This window comes from Sceloporus occidentalis, unplaced genomic scaffold (genome assembly GCF_023333645.1).
Source record: "Sceloporus occidentalis isolate IW3139 unplaced genomic scaffold, rSceOcc1.0.p SCAF_73, whole genome shotgun sequence".
NCBI lineage: Eukaryota > Metazoa > Chordata > Lepidosauria > Squamata > Phrynosomatidae > Sceloporus > Sceloporus occidentalis.
The window spans coordinates 4,974,562-5,000,409 of record NW_028317053.1 but is presented as its reverse complement, the minus strand read 5'-3'; the positions used below and the strand labels follow the sequence as shown (position 1 = coordinate 5,000,409).

General features: G+C 38.7%; 2 protein-coding genes across 4 annotated transcripts in view; one reads left to right on the top strand and one right to left on the bottom strand.

The window, feature by feature from the left end:
• The window catches only part of NAA35 (N-alpha-acetyltransferase 35, NatC auxiliary subunit), a 33,479-nt gene extending 15,639 nt beyond the window's left edge, over positions 1–17,840 (bottom strand). For 2 of the 3 annotated variants that reach the window (XM_089494544.1, XM_089494547.1), the window contains exons 1-16: positions 17,634–17,840; positions 15,184–15,267; positions 13,614–13,747; positions 13,026–13,059; positions 10,200–10,314; positions 9,826–9,900; positions 7,429–7,596; positions 6,318–6,384; positions 6,134–6,177; positions 5,717–5,767; positions 5,141–5,224; positions 4,439–4,553; positions 2,516–2,694; positions 1,972–2,031; positions 1,779–1,885; positions 412–478 (exon numbers count right to left, since the gene is read on the bottom strand). In XM_089494544.1, coding sequence (XP_089350670.1) covers positions 412–478; positions 1,779–1,885; positions 1,972–2,031; positions 2,516–2,694; positions 4,439–4,553; positions 5,141–5,224; positions 5,717–5,767; positions 6,134–6,177; positions 6,318–6,384; positions 7,429–7,596; positions 9,826–9,900; positions 10,200–10,314; positions 13,026–13,059; positions 13,614–13,737 — 1,290 coding nt within the window. In that variant the 5' untranslated portion in view covers positions 13,738–13,747; positions 15,184–15,267; positions 17,634–17,840. The remainder of the gene's footprint in view (positions 1–411; positions 479–1,778; positions 1,886–1,971; positions 2,032–2,515; positions 2,695–4,438; positions 4,554–5,140; positions 5,225–5,716; positions 5,768–6,133; positions 6,178–6,317; positions 6,385–7,428; positions 7,597–9,825; positions 9,901–10,199; positions 10,315–13,025; positions 13,060–13,613; positions 13,748–15,183; positions 15,268–17,633) is intronic. The other variant, XM_089494546.1, reaches the window with a different exon arrangement.
• Positions 17,841–17,885: 45 nt separating this feature from the next.
• The window catches only part of AGTPBP1 (ATP/GTP binding carboxypeptidase 1), a 104,894-nt gene continuing 96,931 nt past the window's right edge, over positions 17,886–25,848 (top strand). Inside the window, exon 1 of the mRNA XM_089494541.1 lies at positions 17,886–17,973. The gene's annotated coding sequence lies outside the window, so the exon portion shown is untranslated. The remainder of the gene's footprint in view (positions 17,974–25,848) is intronic.

Sequence of the window (25,848 nt, the reverse complement as noted above, 5' to 3'; positions counted from 1 at the left end):
TCTCTTTCTTGATATGAGGGCATATCTTGTCCTACAGCACCTAGTCAACAGATCCTAAGAGCCCTCTGCTTTTCTAATTAAGAGAATGAATTTCACCTTTTTTTTGGGGGGGGGGGGAGCGAAAACAAAAGTTTAATTGCCCTTAGTAGAGACTCTGTCCCTTTCCAAACTTAAACCAATAAAAAGAGACAATCTGAGAATTTGGTGTAGAAATCATTAGCTGAGGTGTCTCATGTTCTTTACTGAGAGTGCTTCCATCAACTAGATAGGGAATTGTTGGGGATTTATGCCATTTTTAGATTTTAGGTTTTCCAGAGAAATCTCCAATTTTACCATAACTGTGTTTGGGCATCAGCATTTCTATTCCTAAACCAATGATCACAAATTCTTCACAATACCACCAATACTCACACGAACACAATGTGTGACAAAGGAGTCAATGTAATCCTTAGCCTGATGGTTGTTATATAGACAACACCTGAGAGGGAATGAACAAAATACTTCCAGTGAAAATCATTGACCTAAGGATTATGGTTATACCATATAACACACACACCAAGCCTTGTGAAGCTCTTTCTAGCAGAGGAATCCTATTTTCTATTGAGACCCCATAGCAGGGTGGATGGTTTCAGAGCCCAAAGTGCCACCATCTCCCATCCTTCATGTTCTCTCTCCTTCTTTTCTCTCTTCTTCCCAACATAGAAGGCTGTTTGAAGAGGGACACTCTGATCTGAACTAAGCATCTACTTAGCAAATGTGAAATTACACTAAGATCTATGTGTAGCTCCAGGACCAGTGACTGCCCACCCTCATTCAAGGGGATTAGTAAATTACAAGAGCTAGACTGTTTAAAGGAATGTGGTCCTTGGCTTAAATTCTGGTATATAGCTGTCTTAGTGAAGACGTTACATGTTGCCTTCCACATATTAAATTAAGGGTATTTAGTAAGAGGCAAATATTTGGTAGTTATCCAAAGCCTGCAGTGGAAAAGAAAGATGAATCTAACTTCCAGACTACAAGTTAACAACCACGGGACTTCTTTTAGAACTGCAACAATATTAACCATTATTACTTGTCCAAACTCAGGGAGGAGCTATGTTGGTCCAAAACATACTGTAGAAATAATCCATTTTGAGACTACTTCCCAGGCCTTGCCTGGAAAGAAGAAGAGCCCTCCTTCCCACCACCATCTTGAGGGGGAGAGAGGCAGGCCAGCAACAACAGGCCTTGCCTGGAAAGAAGAAGAGCCCTCCTTCCAACCACAATCTTGAGGGGGAGAGAGGCCTATGAGAAAGAGCAGATATGCTGGACTTTCCCCCTTCCCTACTGTCATTCCCTTCTCCTTTTGTGTCTTGTCTTTTTTAGATTGTAAGCTTGAGGGCAGGGAAATGTCTAATTAACAAATTGTAAGCCGCTTTGATAGCCTTGGCTGAAGAGCGGGGTATAAATAATAATAATAATAATTATTATTATTATTATTACTACTACTACTACTACTACTTGAACTGCCATGGATCAGTGCTAAGGAATCCTTGGAACTTCAGCACCAGAGCTCTCTGACAGAGAAGGCTAAATGTCTGACAAAACTACAGTTCCCAGAATTCCCCAGCATTGAGCCAGAGTAATTAAAGCGGTCTCAAACTGGATTATTTCTGCAGTATGTTTTGGACCATTTATTTATAAGAAAAAGTGGATTTTATTGGAACGTATACCTTTTTAAACATTGAGACATGCAATAAATATGTAGACAAGTACCAATCCTAAATTATACTACTTACTTAGGTGAAAGCACTGGAGGACTGACAAATGATCTTAGGGCATCTTTGACCATGTCTTGCATGAGATGGGTCCCAAATACCTTTTTGTTATCTACAAGAAAAGTAGTCTGCAAGAAGGAGTAGTTGTGTTACTTTCCTCAATTATGAACACACAGTTAAAATATTTTAATGTATATGGTATTTTCCTACTTGCCTGTAACAGTGATCTTGAAAGAACACAAGGTGACTGTTCACTAAATTCACAGAAAAAATCCTAACACATAAACAGAATGGAGATAGAAAAGAGCCATTATCAACACTACACATATAGCTGGACACCTATAAAGAGAGGAGTTAGGTAATTGTTTGGAAATCTGCAGTTGTCGAATGAGCACAGACCCTCCCTTCAGAATGTTATGAGTAAATGTTACATCTTTCAGGGAACCATCAATGCCTATGTGATATCAGCAGCCATTATACCCCAAAAATCCCCTTATTAATCTTCTAAATGTTGTTCTCTGCGTCTATAATCCTTATACATTTATATACTGGACTCAGCAGGACTTACTTCCAAGGACACACACATAGGATAAGACTGTAAGCTTCCATTATATTTTACTACTAGTGTATGAAACAACAGACATGGAAGTGAAAACAAGAAGTGCATCAACACTTCTGTTCAAAAGTCCTAGGAATTGTTCCAGGTAGCTATCCTTATATTCTAAGTCTAAAACAAACTTCACAAATTTCAAACTTACCAGTATGCAGTGCAAATTAGTTAAAGTAACAACTTCACACACAGTTTTTATTCGGTCAATAAGTTTTGAAAAATAGTTGACCATTTCTTCCCTTTTAATAATCTTTGCATATCGAGGAAAAGTTGGAGGAAGCAGTCTCTGATTAACAAGGGGTTCAAAACCCATCATAATAGGATGATCTAAAAAAAAAGTAATTCAGTTACTGTTACTAATTCACATTAAGTGATACATCATACACCAATAATTTGAATGAAGGGGAAAAACATTTAATTTTATTTACTTAAAAATAATGGACATATGTCACCAATCAGGACAGGGCCATAGTTGGCCAAAGGCTCTGGAACAATCACATATTTTGTAGGCAAAATTTTTGCATCTGTAAGCCAGTCAGTACTACATGAATAAACTATGTATCATAGGAAGGCCTAAATTAGATCCCAGTCTCAGTTAGAGCAGACCCACGGAATTAAAGGATTCTGTAAACACAATGTGTCTACTCTAGCTGGAACTAGCAAACAAGTTTCAGTTAGAGATGGGAATGAAGTGGCCTTCCAGATGCTGCTGGAGTGTGGTCTTTTCAACACACTTGTGCTGCCATCTGAAAAAAATGGTTGGGTGAGTCAGTCTCACCTTCACATAAATGGTGGCAGTGGTGGCACACAGTAAAAAGGAGTGAAAGATTTTAAGAGATTTTGCCAGTGCACATTGTCACCTTCACACCTACATTTTATTTATTTATTTATTTATTTATTTATTTATTTATTTATTTATTTATTTATTTATAGCATTGTAATTCCACTTTAAATGCTACAGCTACAGCTCATGGAATCTATGGTTTGTAGTTCTGTGAGGCACCTTCACACTAAATAATTAAAAATGATGATCACACTTTAATTGCCATGGCTCCATACTATGGAATTGTAGGATTTGTACTTTCATGAGGAACTAGATCTCCATGGCAGAGCATTATTTATTTCATTTCATTTGCATGCCACCTTTCTCCCAGAAAGGGCCCAAGGCAGCTCACAGGTAAAAACATTTTTCAAAAATTACAATAAAATTTAAAACTGTCAAGGTCATCTAAAAACATTATAATATTACAATAAAATATACAAAAGCTAGAAGGCATAATTAAAACACACATAGTCAATAAAAGCCAACCTGACATGATTATATGTTGAATGTCTGCTTAAATAAAGAATTTAAATAGCCCTCACTAAATGACAAATCCCAGGATTCCATAGATTGTTAAAATGGAATCATAAAACTATTATTCTGTAGTTTAAAAGAGACCTGTAACTCTCAGCACTCCTTACTGCTTGGTAGGGCTTCTGGGACTTGCAGCTCAACTACATCTGTTCCTCTCTCCTCTGTAGGATTCCCACCTTTGGTTTAGGCCAATGTTTTCACCTAAAACATCCATGTCTAGAATGCTTGATAAAACTAACATAATAGATTTAAAGACAGAAAGATCAGTTACTGTAAGTACTGTATAGCTCTCCTGAAGGGGCGGCTTGAAGCTGCTCTTTCCAAAGACAGATTGGGGCAACCACATGCTGTGAACCCAATCCATCTTGAAGCCAGCCAAAAAAAAAAGCAGCAAAGATCCACTCCTTTTTTGGCCAGCAAAAAGCTGGCTTTTCCAGCCCCGCCAAAGCCTAAAGCCAGCTTCATGACACTTCAGTGGCATGTGGCATATAAATACTGTACTGCTGGAGTGTCATGAAGCCACCTATGTGTAAATGGCCAGAGTGGCTTCATGGCGGCTTCCAGACATGCACCATCAAAACGCCACACCCTGAAGCCGCCCAGATGGCAACTTAAAAGGGCTGTCTTTTCAGCCCCTAAGTGTACTAAATACTTTGAATTTCAGAAGGCCACAAAAAGAGGGAGAAAAGAAAATTTCTGAAGATAACTGCATACCTCCTTTTGTTGTGTCATTCTGAGCCTGAATGCCATGGTGTAATGAGTTGTGGATAGCAGAAAGTAAGTCAGTTGCCTGAGTCATCAGTTTCTGAGCTTCTGCAACTGCACTAGTCTGTTAAATATCAGTTGTATAAAAAATTACTGTGTCAACATTAGTAGGCAATAACCCATCATTACAAAAATAGTGTAAAACAAAAGAATATTGATCACATAATTAAAAAGTATATATTTGGTATCTGTGCTAACCTTTTAAAAATGTTGCATCTGACAGTCTGACATGCAAAAATTAGAAAGTAATGTTACTGGCGTGATTAATGTGGTAAGAAATGGTTACTTCTAGAAATATACTGACCCACTTCTCCTCACACAAGAAATGGCCTTACACTGAATCAAACCAGTGAATCATCAAACCAACACTGCCAACAGTAGAATTCCTGGATCAAAACAAGAGTATATCTAGGACCGCATCCTATTTCATTTAGCAGCCAACAGATGCACTGGGAAGCCCAGAAACAGGGCATGATGGCAAGAGCCTTCTTGCCTCCCACCCATCACCTCCTGCTTGCACACATCATCTAATACAGAGAAAAATACAGCCTCTGCATATGAAAGTTCCATGTAGCAATCAGGCTTAAACACTCACACTGCCAATATTTTGTAGCATAAACATAGTTAAAAAGTTACCAAGTAATCACATACCTCTTTTTTGGTAAAGGCTATCAGTACAGTCAGTAATACTCGGGTAAACTTCACTCTACTGAATACTGCAAAGCACTGTTGATGCTACAGGAAATCAATCCTCAAATTAATACTTTTCAAATGTCTACACAACAAAGGCAAAATACTTCAAATAAGCTTTTTTACACATGCACACTAAACCTATTTTATAATTTTGGAGATCAAAATCAAATTTGAATGTAAATTCACATTCTGAGATCAACTAATCAATTCTTTCTGAAAACAACTCAGTGGTTAGTAGTAACAAAATTTGTTATACCAAGATCTTACAAATAATGAAGTTAAATTATTACATCATTTATACAATGAACCCGTGTAGTTACTATTTAGTCTGATACATAATTCAAGTCTAACCCAAATCAAGATAAAATCCTCTTCTTTCAGCATCTTGTGATTTTTAAACACAAACTGGTCTTCTTCCATATTTCCTTTTAATTTCTTAATAAGGAGATATATATAATTATAGTGCACATTCCAGAAAAAAAATATCAAGGGACAGATGTTATATGATTTTGAAGAGCATATAATCAACCTTACCTCAAGTTCCACTTCTGGATCTCTTTCTTCTCCTTGTCGGCTTCGAGTGCTCTAGAACAGTTAGAACAATTGCATGATACACTAAACGAAAAAACAAGATTTCTCTCATGGTCCAAGTGTCACTTACATATCATTACTTATTTCTTTCCAATGATCAAATAGGAGTATTCTTTACATATAAATATAACCTTTGACAGAATATATGCAGATCACAGCCAGTGAATTACACACTTGGACAAGGAAGACATGGGTTCAAATCCCCCGCACAACAATGCAGTGACAGGAGGCACATTTATTGGCTCTCATGTCTGCTCTGAATTAAGGTGACCCTATCCTAGAGTTTTCTTGGTAAATACTTGGAATTTCTATTTAAAAATAAAATTATTTTAAAAAATACCCTGTCAAAGAAGTATATACCTTAACTCGTCGCTGCATGTCATCTTCAACATCTTTCAGCATACCTGAAAAAAATCAGTTCAGATCAATGAATCTCAGTTGGAAAAGCTGGTTGCCCACCTAGGTGAAGATTTACATCCTGTTTTCTGAACCATTAAGCAGTACATTTTAACGAAAAAGTGACTATGAGTTGCATGAGCTTTACCTGTAACTCGAAGATCAGTCACACTATTTGCCATTTTAAATCCGTATGTCATGGATTGAAAATCTTCCTAAACATAAAATGGAAAAAAGGTTACAACCAAGGCAACACTTGCTTCACAGCACTCCTGAAAAGTTCAGAAATTCAATATCGAGCTTTATGCTAGAGCTATACCTCTAGATATTTCCAAAATATTACTAGAAACTTGCAAGAACCAGGATTCTGCTGGTGACATACTCTACTGTACACCTATTAGGCCAGCATGTATGCTTTTTTCAGTTGTTGTAGAAGAAGCTATCAAATAACTCCCTGCACAACATCTTCCACCCCCAGTGCACATCCCCAGTGTGCTGGAGCTAAGGTGCAATTCAACACCTGATCAGTAGCCAGCAAGAAGGGAGGAAAGGGCACCTGGAAATGTTTCGGCTGCAATGTTGAAGCTAGGAAAAAGGAGAAGCCACTGTAGTCCTGGATGTGTGGAGTATTTCTTGACATTAGTGAACTGTAGAGACCTAAAATTACTGATATTTTTGAGTGGTGGGAAAATAAATCCACTGTATTTTTTTTCTGGAAAATACAGTAATGTTTTGAAAAACTGTAATATGTGATAGTAATATCCTTTACAGACTGACAGTCACACTGGTGGGATACAGACCATCCAAAAAGGACAGTCTCCTGGCACCTTGCTTTGCTACACGAGGAAGCCGCAGTGGACAAACCAAAAGCAAAAAGCGGGTTCTTTCTGCGGCGCGATTATGACACCGCAGTGCGCCAATGACACACTCGCAGCATCATAATGGTGCCGCGACATGCGGACGCTAAGCGTCCCTCACATCAAAATGGTGGCGCCCATGTGTACAGGGCGCCGCCACTTTTGACGCCCTCATCACGTGTGAGGGGCAAGTTGCATCTGGAAGCGCCGCCCCTCGCACGTAACGACGGCGCCCCATAGGGCCCGTCTGTAAAGCGCCTTTGTTACTTTAGGGACATAAGAAAGAAAATTTCAAAATAAAATGATCTATCTTATCTATCTTTTAGAAAAACAGATAGGAACTACAAGAAAAAGCAAGTTCTGAGGGAAAAATAATAAACTGATTTTTTTAAAAAAACTTACCTCTTCAAACACAGCAGCTTTATTCACCTTTTCCCTGGCAATGTCACAGATTTTTAGGATCCCCAGAGCAAAAGCCTTCATGGCTGGGTCCTCTATAAAATCTGGATTATGAATGTAAAGGCAAGTGAATACTGTCTGTGCTAAAGAATGGCCTTCCAACCATGTTATCTGAAGAGATCAAAAACATAAACATTTTAGTGTATGCTGTAATAATAACCTCATTCAAAAACATAAAAGAACAGCAGGCCAATTTTGTCACTCAATTCAAATATTTCCCTCAACAACAATTCAGTATTTAATTTCCTGTCCATTCCATGACTGAATACAAGTGGGGAAAACATTAGTTGCAAAATTGCCTACTTTTTCTCTACAAGCGACATGGAACAAAAGATAAGATGCTCTGATTTTTAACATGTTGCCTACAACCAATATATTTCAGTGAAGAAGTGATGGGGAACAAATAAATTGAATATCGCAGTAAAGGATACATACATAATCTGAGACTTGGGGGAAAACACACTGTGGTAACCCCAAGACATAATATTTTTACAACCATCTTAAAAGTTATTTTAAAAATTGTTAATCACTACTAACATCAGCAGCAGGTTAAGTAATTATTAGAATTTCACATCATTTTAATTTCTCACGGGGGGGGGGGTAATTTGAGGGAGTTCTGACAAATTTTTATTAAGACATATTTTTTAAAATCCAAAACCAATGTGTGGGCAACGTGATATAAAATTATTAACATTGACAAATTAACAGACTAACCATAGCATTTCCAGTGCCTCAGAATATACACGAGACCCATGGATTAAGAGACTCCAATATCATTGCTGAATTTCAAGAGCTTCAAAAACACTGACAAATCATTGGGTTCTGCCATATCTGTGCAAGGCATAAAATGGCACACAAGGTAGGCTTGACAATGGAAGCCCCACCATGCCCTTCACCACAGCAAAGCATCAAGCTACTTGGGTCTGTAAATAGAAGTTTCCTCTTAGAGTTCAACAGTGATGAACACTGCATGGCTACAAGAATCCTACTGTCATTATTACAGCCATTTCATTTTGGACATTACAGCCTCGAAGCAGGAAAGGGCCAGTTTCACAGAAAGGAAAAGGTAAACCTCCTCTGAATAAATCTTTCCAAGAAAACACCATGATAGATTCACCTTAGAGTTGCCACCAGTCAGAAATGACTTGAAAGCATACAACAACAACAACAACAACAACAACAACAACAACAACAGCGGACCCTTTCTGTCTCTTCCCATCTCGCAGAGAACAGCCCTACTCACTACGCAAGCACCATTAATTGACACATTCTATGATTGTCCAGCTTGTTGGGGACAATTGGCTTACACATTGTAAACCAGTTAGGGAGTGCTAGTTCACTGATAGAAATGTAGTTGCTATTGCTATATGCCTTGCAATACTAATTTTTTCCATGGGCTGCACTGGCATAAGATCTGATGCATAAATTACATGTCATGGCCCATACACGTATTATGGGTTCCAGGTTATAATGCATATACAGTTGATCCTCCATGTCCACAGATTCTGTGTCCATGGATTCAGCCATCTATGGCTTGAAAACACGCCTGCCTCCCTCCAAAAATTCCAAAAAGCAAACCTCGATTTTGCTATTTTATATAATGGACACCATATTACTATACCAGTGCATATAATAGGACTTGAGTATTCAGAGATTTTAGTATCCACAGGATGTCCTGGAACCAAACTCCCGAGAATATCAAGGGGCCACTTTTTTTTTCTTTCATTGGAGAAATAAACACTACTTCTCAATGGGTAAAGATATCAAATTTTATATTGCACATAACTCCATGGTATTAAAGGGTTGACTGCTGAAGCAGAACAATGTTTTTGAAATGAAAAATTCAAAGAGGATGTATTGCTGTTTTAATCTGGACCCAATTTAAAGTACAGTTGTATGCATGCTTACTCAGAAGTTATCCCACTGTCTACCATGGGAACGTCTCCCTCACTGGTTTGTTTAGGACTGTGCCATTAGAAATTACTACTGTAGTTAAAACTCATTGGGAAATTTTAATTATGTACTCTTTTTAAGAAGCTTTTGATAAGTGGCTATTTTATTACTCTAACTTTAAAAAGAGCCAGTGTGGCATACAGGTTTGGGTGATGGACTATGACTCTGAAGACCAGGGTTCAAATCTCAGTTCAGCCATGAAACCCACTGGATGACCTTGGAGGAAGGCAATAGTAAACCCCCATCTGTTCAAATATTGTCAAAAAAAACCCCAAAACCACCACACCCTGTGATAGGTTCGCCTTAGGGTCATCATAAACTGGAAATGACTTGAAGGCACACAACAACAACAAAACTTTAAAAAGTTAAAAACTTTAATATGCTTACCAAGCAGCAAAAACAAGTATCCATTATCCCGATTAACTCAGGTAGGGATAAGTCTTTAATTTTAATGGTGCCATCCTATAAGAGAATAAATGAGAGAACATGCATGAATATTCAGTCAGTAGAAAGTGATATTTAATCAGCCTAAAAATAAAGCACCTGCTTAGACAGTAGAAAGACGAATCTTCTTCTGGTCTTGTGAAATAGAAAATAAGATTCTTTAAAGTGAGGTCTGGTGAAAGAACGAACCCTGGATGATTTACTGTAGCTCAGCAAATTTCAGGCTCTTGGTTGTCCAGTAACAACACCAAAAAATAAATAAATAAATTCCACACAAGTTTGATAATGAAACTGAGTAAAACAGAAATGATGCCAACCTTAATAGCTTGTTCAAAATTCAGAACTTTTCGGTTGACTTGGTTTCCAATCATACCAGCATCCATCTTAGGGTCCATCATTTCAATAGCAGACATGGCTTCAAAAAGACCAAAACTAAAGAGAGCAACATAAAGGGAAAAAATCTGTTGGCACAACTAACTTTGTTATTAGAATAGTTTCTATAAAACAAAAACGAATAATCCTTTTACATGATTTATGCAATTCCATAATTTTTAGGTATCAATTTAAGTTGACATGACATTCGAGAAGCAAAATACCAGCTAAAAAGCAGAATTATTCTTTCCTTAACAACACAATCCTTTTCATGTTTACTTAAAAATAAATCCTACCTTAAAATGGGGTTTGTTCCATAATAAGGGTGTAACAAATAAGTATCAAAATCTAGCAAGAATGAATGTATTCTGCACTGAAAGTTTAATAAAATATATACAGTAAATGGTGATTGGTTATTACTAGAAAGCAGGTGAATAATACTACTATTCTGATATGTAACAGCTATCTCCTTTTATTCAAACTGATTTTATGTCAATAAAATATAAAAATATATTTTAATTGGTCTAGCAGCTTCCACATACGTATTCAGAGATAAATAATATCCTCTCATTAAATCTTAGATAGATTCAAAATTGTAATGAGAGTTCTGCCTATGCTTGAAGAAGGGAGCAGGCCGCAACGTCCTTGAGTTCCCCACTTTGCCCTGTAGTCCCCAAACTACTTCCAGTGCTAGCATGGAGAATTGAATGATAAGGCTGGATTTGACTCATTAAGAAAATTCATGTGTAATGCTGGAGTTTAGTGCTATAATGCACAATTGGAAAGGAGACCACAGGAACCAAGTCTGTGTGCTTTCCTTATTCCCTCTTTTCTCGTGCACAAGGTTTAAACCACACTTTCAATTTAACAGACTCCTGACTTCTCATTATGTGCAAACTAGAAACCACAGTTCAAATGAGTTCAGTTTAGTTGCTAGAACAATCCAACAACAAATCTTGGCTTGTTCTCCTAGACTGTTTAACATCTCACAACTATTTCAAACGACAATGCTTGGTTTGCACACAATGATCAGCAGGAAATCTGCTAATGAAAAACATTTTTTTCCTCCTACCAAATTTCCTGGTGGTGGTGGTGTAAGCAGGTATCCCTTTGCACATAGCTTTTTTTGCAAACAGCACTGAACTGTGGTTTAGCATTGCACAGAAATGCTGTCATCTCAAGGATCATAGAACAATGAGTTATTTGTCACCAAATAGTTTTATGCACTATATCCATAGGATGTATTTAAACCATTACACATTCATAATTTATTTTGAAGAATAGTGTAAACAAATATAGATAAGAATCAAATTTAGCTCCAATTTCTTTCCCTAATTTTCATGGTTATCATAATCTCCCTCAGCTTTTACAAACTCTTACAACTTGTTTACACCTCAAAGCCATAAGAAACTGGGAAATCGAGAAGTAAAAGCAGATACATAACATATTCATGTTTTATTACTATGAGCCGGTAACAAGAATGGTCAATACCATACAGGTCCTGTGTGCATTTTACAGTTTAAAACACAGTTCAGTTAGTATTTAAGTGGTTGGTTTTCCATCAACAATTTAATTACTATTGATTATATCTTTGATTATATTTTTAATCTGTGGATATCATGCAAACCTCCTGTTGTAGTCACATGACAATATTTGATAATCTATAGCAGTAGTTCTTAACCTGTGCTCCACAGACCCCTGGGGGGCTCTGATGTCTTTACAGGAGGTCTGCAGTACCCCACCCTTCCTCTTTCTCCTGTGGTGGGATGCATGTGGAAGTGCTGGGCTCTGCGAAGGGAAGGAGCCCAGGAGAGTCGCATGGCAAGTAGAACCCCCTCCTCTGCCAGACACTGTCACCACTATGCTCCCCAGGGGACTCACTCACCCTCCCCATCTCTATCTCAGTCTCCTCCCTCCCTGCCTCTTTTTTACCTGTCCAGGGAGCATGTGGAGGCATTGGGTGCATCAGAGGAAAGGAGCCCAGGAGGGTGGGCTGGGCAAGCAGCAGGAAGCAAAGCTACCCCTCTGCTGGGTGCTACTGTCACTGTGTTATTGGGCAGGTGGGTTCGCTTGACCTCTCTGCCTTGTTCTTTCCTCCCTCCTTTCTCTGTCCTCCCTGTCTCTTTCTCCAGCAGCTGGGGCACATGTTGAAGCACTGGGTGCAGCAAAGAGCCCAGGAGGGCGGAGCAGGTGAGCGGTAGGAAGCGAAGTTCCTTTCCCTGCTCCCTCCAGGCACCACCCCTGCCATGCTCCCTAGAAGGCTCACTTGTTGTCCTTGTCTCTTTCTCTGCCCACTCTCTTACTCTCCCAACCTCTTTCTCCTGCGACTGAAGCACAACCCATGTCATCCCAAGTTAAGGTGTATGGTAAGTACAATATTTGATGCACTTCAGGGTTTTAAATCTTGAGTTAAGTCTTGGGGTTAGGTATGCTCATGGCTAAGGCATACAAATCCAATTTTGTTTCTGAATTGGGCACTCTAATCCTCAACAGATTATTTTCCTGAAAGAATTACAATCAATAAACATGGTCAAATCCAGATTTACTTAATTTTTACTGAGTTTAATAGGATTTATTCCCAAAAAGCACTCAGACTCAAACCCAAGTTGTGTTCAACAGAGTTTTCAAGCAATGTGTATTCATGTTCTTCCAGTACATACGGAAGAGAACAAGACTGAAACTGTAAGCACTGGATGTAAGTGATTGTACATTTGTTTAAGATGGAGACCTAAAACATGTATTAGGAAGCTGCATTCTTATGGTACACTTACAGTTTATCATGAAGCAACTCCCCCAACTTCAATTCTAGAAGTCAATAAAAAAATAAACAACTAATTATAGCAGTATTCTTATACTCAGCATAGTCATATCATTGAAAATAAATAAAGAAAAACATAGCATATTGTCATATAAATATATAAATAAATAAAAATATAAACTGTAAAGATAAACAGAAGGGGTTTTTTTAGTGTTCTCAAGTAGAACAGAGACTGACAACCTCCAAAGGTCTTGGAGGCTCTGATCCCTCTCCTTTTTTATGTGTAAAATTTACACAGGCATTGAGTTAAAACATTGAATCTACTTACACAAAACTGTTATAATTTGAACAATGTTATTTCCTGGTAAAATGTTAAAATAGGAATATACGGGAATGTGCAAATAAAAATAAGAACATTAAAAAAACAAAATATTTTTATTCATATGCTACATGGAGGGTCACCATGAGTTGCGGGCAGATAATAAAAAACTATGTTGGTGGGGGGCATGACATACACATGTAAATGTAAAGGGGGGATGTCCCCCAAGGGTAAAAAGTTTGGGTACCACCAGCTTGCATCCACCCGCATAGCGTGATTTACCTCTACAGCAATCTTCAAAATCTTGGGTAATATCTACCCAGCTTGTGTTACTCTTCTCCATCTTCTCTGGTATGTTTAGCTCCCATCCTGAATCATCGTCTTCTACTGAAGCCTTCATAACCATGATCTGACACCTGTGCAGACACGGGGCACCAAAAACAGGAGAGACAAATGTCAGTTTTTGGAAAGCGCAGGGCAGGGATGATGGTGGTGGGTATTTATTTATTTCAAGGATTTATATCCTGCCTTCCTCCCACAGTGGGATTCAAGGAGGCTATGATAGCCATGTTGTAGAGGTTTGAGTGTTGGACTGTGACTCTGGAGACCAGGGTTCGAATTCCCAGCTTGGCTATGAAACACACTGGGTGACCTTGGGTGAGTTAAACTATCTCAGCCTCAGGGGAAAGCAAAGGCAAAAAAACCCCATAACTATGAGGAGGGAAGACAAGACAAGAAAGGTCGAAGGGGGAAGAAATAAGGAGGTCAAATTAATATGAATAATGACGAAAAAGAGGAAAAGTAGAAGAAAAAGAAAAAAAGGTTGGAAAGGTTATAAAGAAGAAGCTAAAAGCAAATGAAGATGGTTTAGAGAAGATGCGAGGGTATGAGGAAGTAGGAATTATATGAAAGGAGGTATACACAGGTAAGGTGACAGGTAAGAGTAGAGAGATAAGTGGATTAGAAAAGAAGAGAGATAATGAGTGAGGTAGATAAAGAGATAGAAAGATGAGGTGAATAAAGCAAAAGGTTTTGGAAAGTGGAAATGTGAGCAGGATAGAGGGAAGAGAAGGTAAGGAAGAAAAGTAACTGAAAAACCAAAAGTAAAATTTAGAAGAACAAGATAACGTTAGACGTTCCAGACACCATCATAATGAATATATTTTTTTAAAAAAAATAATATAAGTAGAGAAGGAAGAAAGGGTCAAATGGTGGTTTGCTGGTTCGTTCATTGAAAACGGATCTGCTTGTTTATGTTTTACCTCTCTTGGGGATTTAGAGTGTGAACTCTTGTATAGACAGTATGTGAAGTCGCAGGCTTTCATGGCCGGCATCCATATTTTTTTGGTGGGTTTTTCGGGCTATGTATAGGCCATGTTCTAGAAGAGTTGATTCCTGATGTTTCGTCAGCATCTCCGGCTGGCATTCTCTGAAGATGCCAGCCACAGATTAAATTTAATTCCTTTTTAAGGGAGGGGAGTAAGATTATTATTATGTACTGTTTATTATATATTGTATTGGTTTTTGTTTTAATGTGTAAGCCACTTTGATTGCTATTATAGTAGAAAAGTGGGATACAACTAAAAGTTTTATTATTATTTTAGATGCTGGTGAAACGTCAGGAATAAACTCTTCTAGATCTTGTGTATATACAGTATATGTTTGTATACACACACACACAATGAAGGGAAAAATAAAAAAGAAGAAGGAAAGAGGGTTAAAACAATGTAAACCCTGTCAAAGCGACTATCTCGGGTGAAACGTAAAGGAGTGAAACGGTGGGGAAAGCCTTTATGAAAAAGAAAATAGAAGAATAACAACCAATGGGTTAAGTAAACACATGTTTACTTACAAACTCTGGACATACAAGGAGGGCAGTCAAAGGAAAAAGTGTAGCCAGTATTCATCTGCCGCTTCTAGGCTCTGGAACGACCTGCTGGACGAGATCCATCATATTAGGCCTTTCCTGAATAGACACCCGGCTACTAAAAAGAAAACCAAATTTGTTGACCCTGGTTCTGCTACTGCTATTGTGTATTGTTTATATTAATGTTATTATTTTAAGAATGTTTTAAAATTGTAGCTTGTTTAATTGTATTTTAAGGGAGGGCAGGAGTGGGAGTCATGGGATTGTATATTTTAGTGCATACTTCCCCTAAAGGACGAAGTTCGCAGTTTGGGAGTACTCCTGGATTCGTCTCTACAATTATCATCTCAAGTGGATGTGATGGCCAGGAGTGCTTGGTACCAACTTCAGTTGATATGCCAATTGCATCCCTACCTGGACCAAAAGGACCTTGAAACAGTGGTACATGCACTGGTAATCTCTCGCCTTGATTTCTGTAATGCACTCTACATGGGGCTACCCTTATACCAAGTTTGGAAGCTTCAATTGGTTCAAAATGTGGCAGCCAGATTGGTCACCGGTTCATCCAGGTTTGACCACATAACACCTGTTTTAAAATCTCTGCACTGGCTGTCAATTAGCTTCCGGGCACAATACAAAGTGTTGATCATTACAGTTAAAGCCCTATATGGATTGGGTCCGAGTTACTTGCGGGAACGCCTCTCCCTTCATAATCCGCTCTGCACTCTCAGAACAACTGGGAAGAATCTGTTAGAACATCAACCAACCATATTTGTAATGACTTCCCAAAGAGCTTTCACTGCGACTGCTCCAAAATTATGGAATAGTCTTCTGGAAGAGATCTGTCTTATTGCCTCCTTGGAAGCCTTCAAGAGGGCACTTAAAACAGATCTCTTCCGACAAGCATAGCCCCTTGACCTCGTGTAAGAAATACTGTTCCACTTTCTGATCACCATGTAATTGTATTGTATTGCTGTATGATGATGAGCTAGTTTTAATGTAATTATCTTTATTGTGTTTTATTGATGTGTTCTTGTATGTATTTTATGGGTTGTAATCCCACCTCGATCCATTTGGGAGAGATGGGAAAATGTAAGTAAATTATTATTATTATTATTATTATTATTATTATTATTTTAATGTTGCAAGCCGCCCCAGTTGCGTTGCGCAGAGGGGTGGGATATAAATTTATTATTATTATTATTATTATTATTATTATTAGTCTAGAAGCCTTTAAAAAGGCTGTCAAGACAGATCTCTTCCGACAGGCCTTTCCAGATTAGCCCTTTCAGATGAGCCTCCCCCTCACTGACATCAATGGCTCCATCACCCCAATAAAAAGATACTTGTTGCGTCTCAAATTTACCCCTAATTTTAGAAAAAAATTGTATTTAATTTTTTAAATTAATTTTAATTTTTTAATTTTTATTTTTATTGCTTTTTAGCTGTTAATTTTCCTAAATTCTTAAGACTAGGGAGGGCTGGGGTATGGCATTGTTTATAATTGTGCATTTTTATCCTTTATTATATTTTACTGTTTATATTTGTTCTGTAATCCGCTTTGATTCCTTTGGGAAAAGGCGGAATATAAATAAATTATTATTATTATTGTTGTTGTTATTATTATAACAATGTGAGTTACGTTGAGACTGTGTGCTAATAAATATAATAATTCTAAATGGTTACATTGTTAAATGGGATTGTATTGGTGCATGCCATACTGCTAAAGAGGGAAGTGTAATAATAATAATAACAATATAATAATAATAAAATAATAATATGCAATACTGCTAGAGAGAATAATAATAACAATAACAATAATGTCATAAATAATAATAAAGCAGTACTGCTAAAGAGGGAAGTGTAATAATAATACTGTAATAATAATATAAATAATAAATAAAAATAAAATAATAATAAAGCAATACTGCTAAAGAGGGAAGTGTCATAATAATACTGTAATAATAAATAAATAAATAAAATAATATGCAATACTGTTAAAGAGGGAAGTGTAATAATATAATAATAATAAAATAATATTACGCAATACTACTAAAAAGGGAAGTGTGATAATAATAATAATAATAATACTAAAATAATAATATGCAATACTGCTAAAGAAAGAAGTATTATAATAATAATAACAAAAACAATAATGTCATAAATAATAATAAAGCAATACTGCTAAAGAGGGAAGTGTCATAATAATACTGTAATAAATAATAATAATAAAATAATATGCAATACTGTTAAAGAGGGAAGTGTAATAGTAATAACAATATAAATAATAATAATAATAATAATAATAATAAAAACCACAGCCCTCTGAAGGAATCTTGCCAAGGAAACCCTTTCATAGCTTGGCATGAGTGCTAGGGGGCCATGGAGCCACACAACTGCCATTGCTTTGACATCCCTTCCCTTCATAAGGATACCTTGGCAGCCCCCAGGGAAACCACTGACTGAGAGGGGATGTATGCGGGCCTCCCACTCGCCCTTTCAGGCCAGGTGAGCCTCCTCGGCCTCCGTAGACGCTACTCCTCCGACCGGCAGCGCGCGACGACAGGCAGAGAGAAGGGGGAAAGGGGGCGGAGCCAAAGCCCCACTGGCCGCAGACAGAGACCCTTCTCTTTGCCTCTCGCACCGGCGCAAACCATAGAGAGCGAGAGAGACAGAGCGGACGCGCCTTACTGCACTTGCCCGAAGCCAAGAGGCGCCGGAAGTAGGGGGGCTCCACTTCCGTTCTCACATAGAGCTAAGAAAACAAAGAGGCGTGTGAGTTTGGGGTTTTTGAGAAGACAGACCTAGGATTCCATTTGGACTTTTATTTTATGTTATTTTTGTTGCTGGAAGCCTGTTTAAAATGTTGTGAGCCGCCCCTTTTTGGCAGAAAGGCGGCCTAAAAATGAAATAAGTCAATGTATGTGTATATGTCTATTGTCTTTCATCTTTGAGATTTCCTGCATGGCAGAATGGGGTTGGGCTGCATGGCCCTTGTGGTCTCTCCCAACTCTATCAGTCCATAGGTCCAAAAACACACTGCAGGATGGAATAACCCAGTTTGACACTGCTTTAAGTGCCCTGGCTCAATGCTAGGGGATTGGGGGAGATGTTGTTTTGTGAGACATTGAGCCAGGGCAGTTAGAGCGGTATCAAACTGGATTATTTTCTGCAGTGTGTTCTGGACCCATGATTCCATGAATTAATTAAAAGTGTAATGGTAAAATATCTTTTGGGGTTTTGGTTTATTTTCTTGGAATGGGGGGGGGGATCCCTTTTGTGTTAGTGTTTACTGTTTCAGTTTACTGTTTTAGTATTTGTGTTTTAACTTTAGTTTTAATTATACATAAGTATATATATGTGTGTGTGTGTGTGTGTGTATCTATATATATTTCTATTTCTCTCCCCGCCCCCCATCCAAATGTTTCTTTGGTTGTGAATTAGATTAGAATTAGGAATACACTGACAACATTAGATCAGTGTTTTTACTGGTGTATAGGAGGCATGGGGTTACTTGTCCTCACTGGTTTTGTAACCCAATAATGTGGCGCATTGTGAATTGCAATTTAGAATTGTTACCTCTGTATTTGCAAGATTTGATGTTAAGAAGTATATAGACTTGTCCCAAGTATATACATTTGTTTACATTTATTTCATTTTGCAAGTGTATTTTGTCAGCCTAAAAAGTGTGCTTGAATCGTTTAGGATGGAAATGGTGGCATATAGAGAGACTGACTGATCAATAGATCTAGTGTCATTTTATCTGTTTCTGACATTCACTTCTTAATATTGTTACTTAGCCAGAAACAGCATTAACTACATGCAAGGATATGCATGCTCAAAATTCTGCAGCATAGACTCCAGCCATCCAGAGGTTCAAGCGGGATTCAGGAAAGGAAGAGGCACTAGGGACCACAATGCAAACATAAGATGGCTAATGGAGCACACAAGGGAATTCCAAAAGAAAACCAGCATGTGCTTTATAGACTGTAGCAAAGCCCTTGACTGCATAGATCATGAAAGGCTATGGAACGCTCTTAAAGACATGGGAGTGCCAACACATCTGTATTCAGGACAAGAGGATACTATCAGAACAGAACATGGAGAAACAGGATGGTTCCCAATTGGCAAAGGGCTCAGGCAAGGCTGCATCCTTTCACCCTATCTGTTAAACTTGCATGTAGAATATATTATAAGAAAAGCAGGCTTGGACACAGAAGAAGGAGGAGTGAAAATAGGAGGAAGGAATAGCAACAATCTAAGATATGCAGATGACACCATAAAACTAGCAGAAAACCTCACAAACATGGAACACCAACTAAGGAAGATCAAAGAACAAAGTAAAATAATTCCCATACCTGAGATCAAACATTGAAAGAAATAGGGAGTGCAGCCAGGAAATCAGGAGAAGATTAAGAATGGGGAGGGCAGCTATGAAAGAACTAGAAAAGATTCTAAAATGCAAAGATATACAACTGAGCACAAAAGTTAGAATCATGCAAGCCATTGTATTCCCTATTACCATGTATGGATGTGGGAGCTGGACAGTTAAGAAAGAAGATAGGAAGAAAATCTATTCGTTTGAGATGAGGTGCTGAAGAAGAGTGCTGAGGATCCCATGGACAGCCAAAAGGACAAACAAATGGGTCCTAGAGCAGATCAAGCCAGAAACCTTCCTGGAAGCCAAAATGACCAAACTGAGGCTGTCTTACTTCGGACACATCATGAAAGAAGGACTCATTGGAAAAGACAATATTGCTAGAAAAGGTGGAGGGAAGTAGGAAAAGAGGAAGGCCACATGATAGATGGTTGGGCTCTATTAAGGAAGTCATGGGTATGCGGTTGCAGGAATTAAGGAGGGCAGTGGAGGACAGAGGGTCTTGGAAATGTCTCATCCATAGGGTCGCCGTGAGTCAAGATTGACTTCAGGGCAGTTAACAACAGAGAGACTGATTGATAAATAGATCTGGTGTCATTTTATCTGTTTCTGACATTCAGTTGTTACTATTGTTACTTAGCCAGAAACAGCATTAACTACATGCAAGGATATGGAAGAACCCTGTTTTTTGTACAAATACAAACAATATTTAGGAACGAAACTCCAAAGATAGCTAAATGTGGTAGTGACCACTGAAGACTGACTGACTATTGCAGGCAGGTGCCTGTGCAGGATCAGGTGGGACTCCTTTCTCTTCCCCACTGGACCCATTGTGCTCCTAATGCTTGTTAAACAGCTACAGTTTTCCATAGCTAAAGGAGAGAAGTAAAAAAACTGCTATATCAGGCAACATATTCGAAAATGGAGGGGGTGGTGGCGGCTTGATGTGAAAAGAAGAAAAAAAGGGATACTTTTTTTTGCACTGGTCGGTGAGGATCAGGATAAACCCATCCTACTGGATGTATGCTCTGCACTGACTAGAGAATGAAACATAGCACCTTACAGATGGACATGACTGATTCACTGGAATAGCGAAGGAGGAGGAGCACATTTTGTTTCAGTTCCCATATATTTATCTTTAAAAAATGGTTATTCAGTAGAAGCCTGCAACTATATGTAGTAACCTCTTTCCTTTGTTATGTACGTATTTAAGGAATTCATATTGCAGCCATTTAGCTCCCTCCTATTATTATTATTATTGCATTTATATAAACCAGAGGTGGCAAGTGTCCGACCCTACAGATATTACTGGACTGTGGTTCCCATCAGTTCTAATTAGCATAGCTAATTGTGAGTGATGTTGAAGATCACAATATCTGGAGAGCCATATGTTCCCCTGCCCTGCTGTTTGTTGTTGTTGTTGTTGTTGTTAGCTGCCCTTGAGTCAACTTTGATTCATGGCAACCCTGTGGATGAGACACCTCCAAGACTCCCTATCTTCCACTGCTCTGCTCAGACCCTGCAAATCCATGCCTGTGACCCCCACCCCCGATTGAGTCCATCCATATGGCATGCGGACTTCTCTTTCTTCTTTACATTTCCTAGCATTATTGCTTTCTCTAATGATCCATGACTCAATTTGATCATCTTGGCTTCCCAGGAGAGTTCTGGTTCGATCTGTTCAAGGACCAAACTGTTTGTCTTTTGACTGTCCACGGTATCCTAAGCACTCTTCTCCAGCACCATATCTCAAATGCACTGATTTTCTTTCTGTCTGCTTTCTTTACTGACCAGCTCTCACATCATACATGATGATGGGAAATACAAAGGCCTGGAAAATTCTGACTTTAATACTCAGGCCCCATTCAGACTCGCTATTAGCCCTGGATGGAACTGGGCAGAATCGGGCCCCCTCCCCCCCGAATCTCTCCAGAAGCAAGTGCTGACTACGAAATATCTTAATCGGGGTTATTTACCCCTGGATGTCATTGCAGTTCCTAGAGGAGAGTTCACATTTGTGGTAACCGATTTTAAAATATCCTCCTTTGCTGTCAATCAAATTCTCTTCCGCTTTGGTAAAGGTGACATTTCTTACAATGATTGGACAACAGGATGGGTGATTTCCCCCCTTTCCCCCCTCCTTTAAAAAAAAAAAATAGGCGCCCAGTATGCGCACATTTTGTCAAACCTAAAAACCTTCTGTTTGTGTTGTGGGGATTTGGGTCACTGCAGGCTATGGCTCCTCCCTTGGCCCCGTTTTTAACCCCAAAATGCAATCAAATTTAAAAACCTCTTGTGTGTGTGTGTGTGTGTGTGTTATGGATCTTCCCTTGGCCCCATTTCCCCCAAAATGCAAACTAATGCCATCTCTGCATCCTGCATCCTCTCTCCTTGCCACCCCAGAATGCCTAATAATAATAATAATAATAATAATAACAATAATAAATTCCTCACCTCGGAATGCCAGAAATGCCATGCATCCATTGCTTTCCCTAGGCTACCCCTGAATTCCTTAGAAACAGTAACAAAAGCATTCTGTATCAATTTGCCAAATTGGAAAGAGCAACGTTTGTAACATTCGCATTGTAGCATTCTCATAGAAAAAAAGCCTTGCAAATGCCTTTTGCAAAGTGCCTTGCTGCTGGAAGCCGAAATGAAAAGGAAGCAGGCAGCCAGCCGCTTTCTATCTATCTAATATCTACCTGAAGCTAAAACCATGCACATAGTCTGCAAAAAATAATTTAAAAAAATTAAAAAAGAGAGAAATCTGCCTGGTGGGAGAGCAGAGGCTTGCTCCATTTGGTGCCCTCCCTCTGACCTGCCCTGAGCTTGACCCTTCATCTTGCTCCTTCCTCCTCCTCCTCCATTACATTCTATCTATATAGCTATCTACCAGCTGCAAAAAAAAATGCACATTTTCTGTCAAAAATAATTTTTAAAAAATAAAAAAAGAGAAAGCTTCCTGGTGCTTCTCCTCCTGGTCCTGCTCCCGATTGCCCTCCATGGCCCCCTGCTTTCCCCCGGCTCCTTCATCTTCCTCCTCCTCCTGATCCTCCTCCGTCTCTGGGGACCCTTTGGCTCCTTCCTCCTTCTCCGATGAGGGGGAGGAAATGCTCTGCCTTCTGCCCTCCCTCTGCCCTAAACCCCTCCCATGAACTTGACCGGATCATGCTTGAGGGCAAGTTCATATTCGCAGAACCCGGGTTTTTAAAAAAGAGACGGCTTTTTCTCCAAGTTGAAAAGACCCGCGCCAAGGGACATTTGCCCCTGAACTGATGTGAAAGCCTCTCATTCGCTTGTGATAAATTCGGGGCCAATATGAACTTCATGTGCAAGATTCGATTTCTGATCTAGGGTAAAAGGTAGTCTGAATGGCCCCTCAGTTGTATATCTTTATTCTTCAGGATCTTTTCTAATTCCTTCATAGTTGCCCTACCTATTTCTAGTCTTCTTCTTATTTCCTGACTGTAGTCACTTCTCTGGTCAATGTTTGATCCTAGGTATGGGAATTCTCTGACTATTCCGATTTCTTTATTGTATAGATTGAATGTTTCTATTTCTATGGTCATTATTTTAGTTTTCTTTATATTCAGCATTAATTCTGCCTTTGCACTCTCATCTTTAACCTTCCAGGTTCCAATTCTGTGCTCTTTTCCACCAGTATTATTGTGTCATCAGCATACCTTAGGTTGTTGATGTTCCTTCCGCTTATTGTTGCTCCTTCTTCTTCTGAGAGCTAAGCTTTTCTTAGCTTTTCATGATCTATGCAGTCAAAAGCTATATAAAGCATATGAATGTCCTGCTGGAAACCTCAAATTATGTGAAGAGAGGAACTTGTGGTAGATGTGCCTCATTAAAGTAAATAATACCTTAAGATCCTAAGTTTGTACAAGAAGTAGTGTTCTTATCTTAGCATGTTAAGAGAGGATGGCTGCATTTTATATAAGTAAGTCATACATTTTAATTTCCTTTCATATATCATGTGTATATTGTTGTTGCTGCTGTTTTTCTGTGGCTTCAAATCATTTTCAACTTACGGCAACCCTAAAACAAATTTATCACAGATTTTCTGGGGCTGAGAGTGTGTGATTCACCCAAGGTGACTCAGTGGGTTTCCATGGCCAAGTGGGGAATTGAGCCCTAGTCTCCGGAGTCATAGTCCAGCACTCAAAACACTACACTACGCTGGCTCTCTCTCAATGTACAATGTACTCTTATTAATTTTTCAGTTTATAAATAGACTTCATTATGCAATACCTCCAGCCTTCAGTTTCCAAGAACTCCTAAAATATAAAGAGGATTTTGAAATGCAGAGATGTACAGACGTTTCAGAGTCTAACACTCAAGTGTGTTGACTAATTTTTAATTAAATATAGACAGCCTAGTGCAATTTACAAAGCAATTTATGAGTATTTAGTCAGAAGTATGGTCCACTATGTTAAAATGAATGTACTCCCTAGTAAATTTGTCTAGGCTGCAGCCTTAGCCTTTTATCATGAACCATTTTAGCTTGTTTCAAAAGACTGTTTTTGTAATTTTTCATGGAAATCAAAATAAATTTATTTATTGTTATTATGGTTCAAACAGATAAAAATTCCTATCTGTTTGGATCATAGCAGTAGATTTAATGCAAAACTGTAGAAAAGATGAGGGAAAACAACATTCTTATTGCTCAGAAAATGTTGAGGAATGTTTAAAGTATCCAAGAAAAATGACTGTTCGTGGGAAAGAAGGTAACCTGCTATGGCCTATTATTAGTATGTTCATTTTATTCCCAAAGGCTAGATTATTTCTGTTTGTTATTTAAAGATTGCTTAATTTCCTATTTAGGAAGTGTTCAGAAACAAACTAAAATTTAGTGTTGGTTTGCTTGAAATACTCTCTGCATTTCATTTTAAATTTCAGAAATCTTTATGCTGTCTACTAGAGAATCACTCAAGGTGGCTTACATATACAACTGAATACAACATCAGGCACTTCTAACCAAAATAAGCAGTTTTAAAATAAACATATGGGTGAAAAAACATAACAGTAAAGATGACAGTAACAACAGTTAAAATGAGTAAAATATAATCACTGTTAAGCATTTGGGTTCAGATGTAGTCTGGCTTCTAAAAGGTGGGAATGAACATGCTGTGCAATCATGTCTGTGGGGAATGTTCCACAGCGGAATCCAGGGCCAGCCATTGGATGGAAGCAAAGGAAAGTGACATTCTCCAGGACCACCATTGCAGGGGTTGAGGGGAATATATGAGGGCAGCAACTAATATCTAAATGAATGCTGGGGAGCCAGTTCCTCTCCAGATCCTGCCAAAGTTCAGTTCTTATTATTCCTAGCCACTCTGGCCACAGGACAAGACTAATAGCAATAGCATTTACATTTCTATTCCGCTTAATAGTGAACTCGGCGCTCTCTAAGTGGTTTACAATATGTAAGCCAGTTGCCCTCAACAAGCTGGATACTCATTTTACCGTCCTACGAAAAGATGGAAGACTAAGTCAACCTTGGAGCCCTGCGATTGAACTCGCAACCTTGTGGCTGCAGTACTGGCATGTAACCTCTGCACCACCAAGGCTTCTTGCAATGGGACTAATGGGAGTTGTAGTTCAGCAACACCTGAAGTCCACAGGTTTTCTAGTCCGGACCTGAATGAATCATTCAGCATTGGCTCCAGTAGGAGGAGTATCGTATGCTCATTTTGATCACTCGGAATCCTTTGGCCATGTACCATTGGCCATATATCTTTCTGGGGATGAAAGAGATTAGGTGACTCTATTTTCTGCAGTTGAAGTTCCTAAAAGTAGTATCAGTGTACGTCAAATATGGTGGTGGTTCAGCTTTCTTCCCTTGATACTTGTATTAAGGGTTCTATTATGTTTCCTATGTCTTTTAGCAGCTGTACAAAGCTGCTAGATGATGTCATTCGGAGTGAGGTGTCATCAATATGCTGATGACACCTAGCTCTACTTCTCTTTGTCATATGAGCTGGATGAGCTTGTGAAGCTGCTGAATCAGTGTCTGGATGTGGTAATGAGCTGGATGAGCACCAATACATTGACTCCTGGCAAGATTGAAGCACTGTGGGTAGGTCATTCTTCTGTCTGGGGAATTGTTATTTTTTATTTGGACAGGATTGCACTCTCCCTGAAAAAGCTGCCACAAAGTCTGGGTTACATTTAGATCCAGATTTCTCATGGGGGCCTTGATGGCCTTGGTAGCATGGTATGCCTTTCACAATCTGGTGGTGCGCCAGCTGCAAACGACTCCTGTA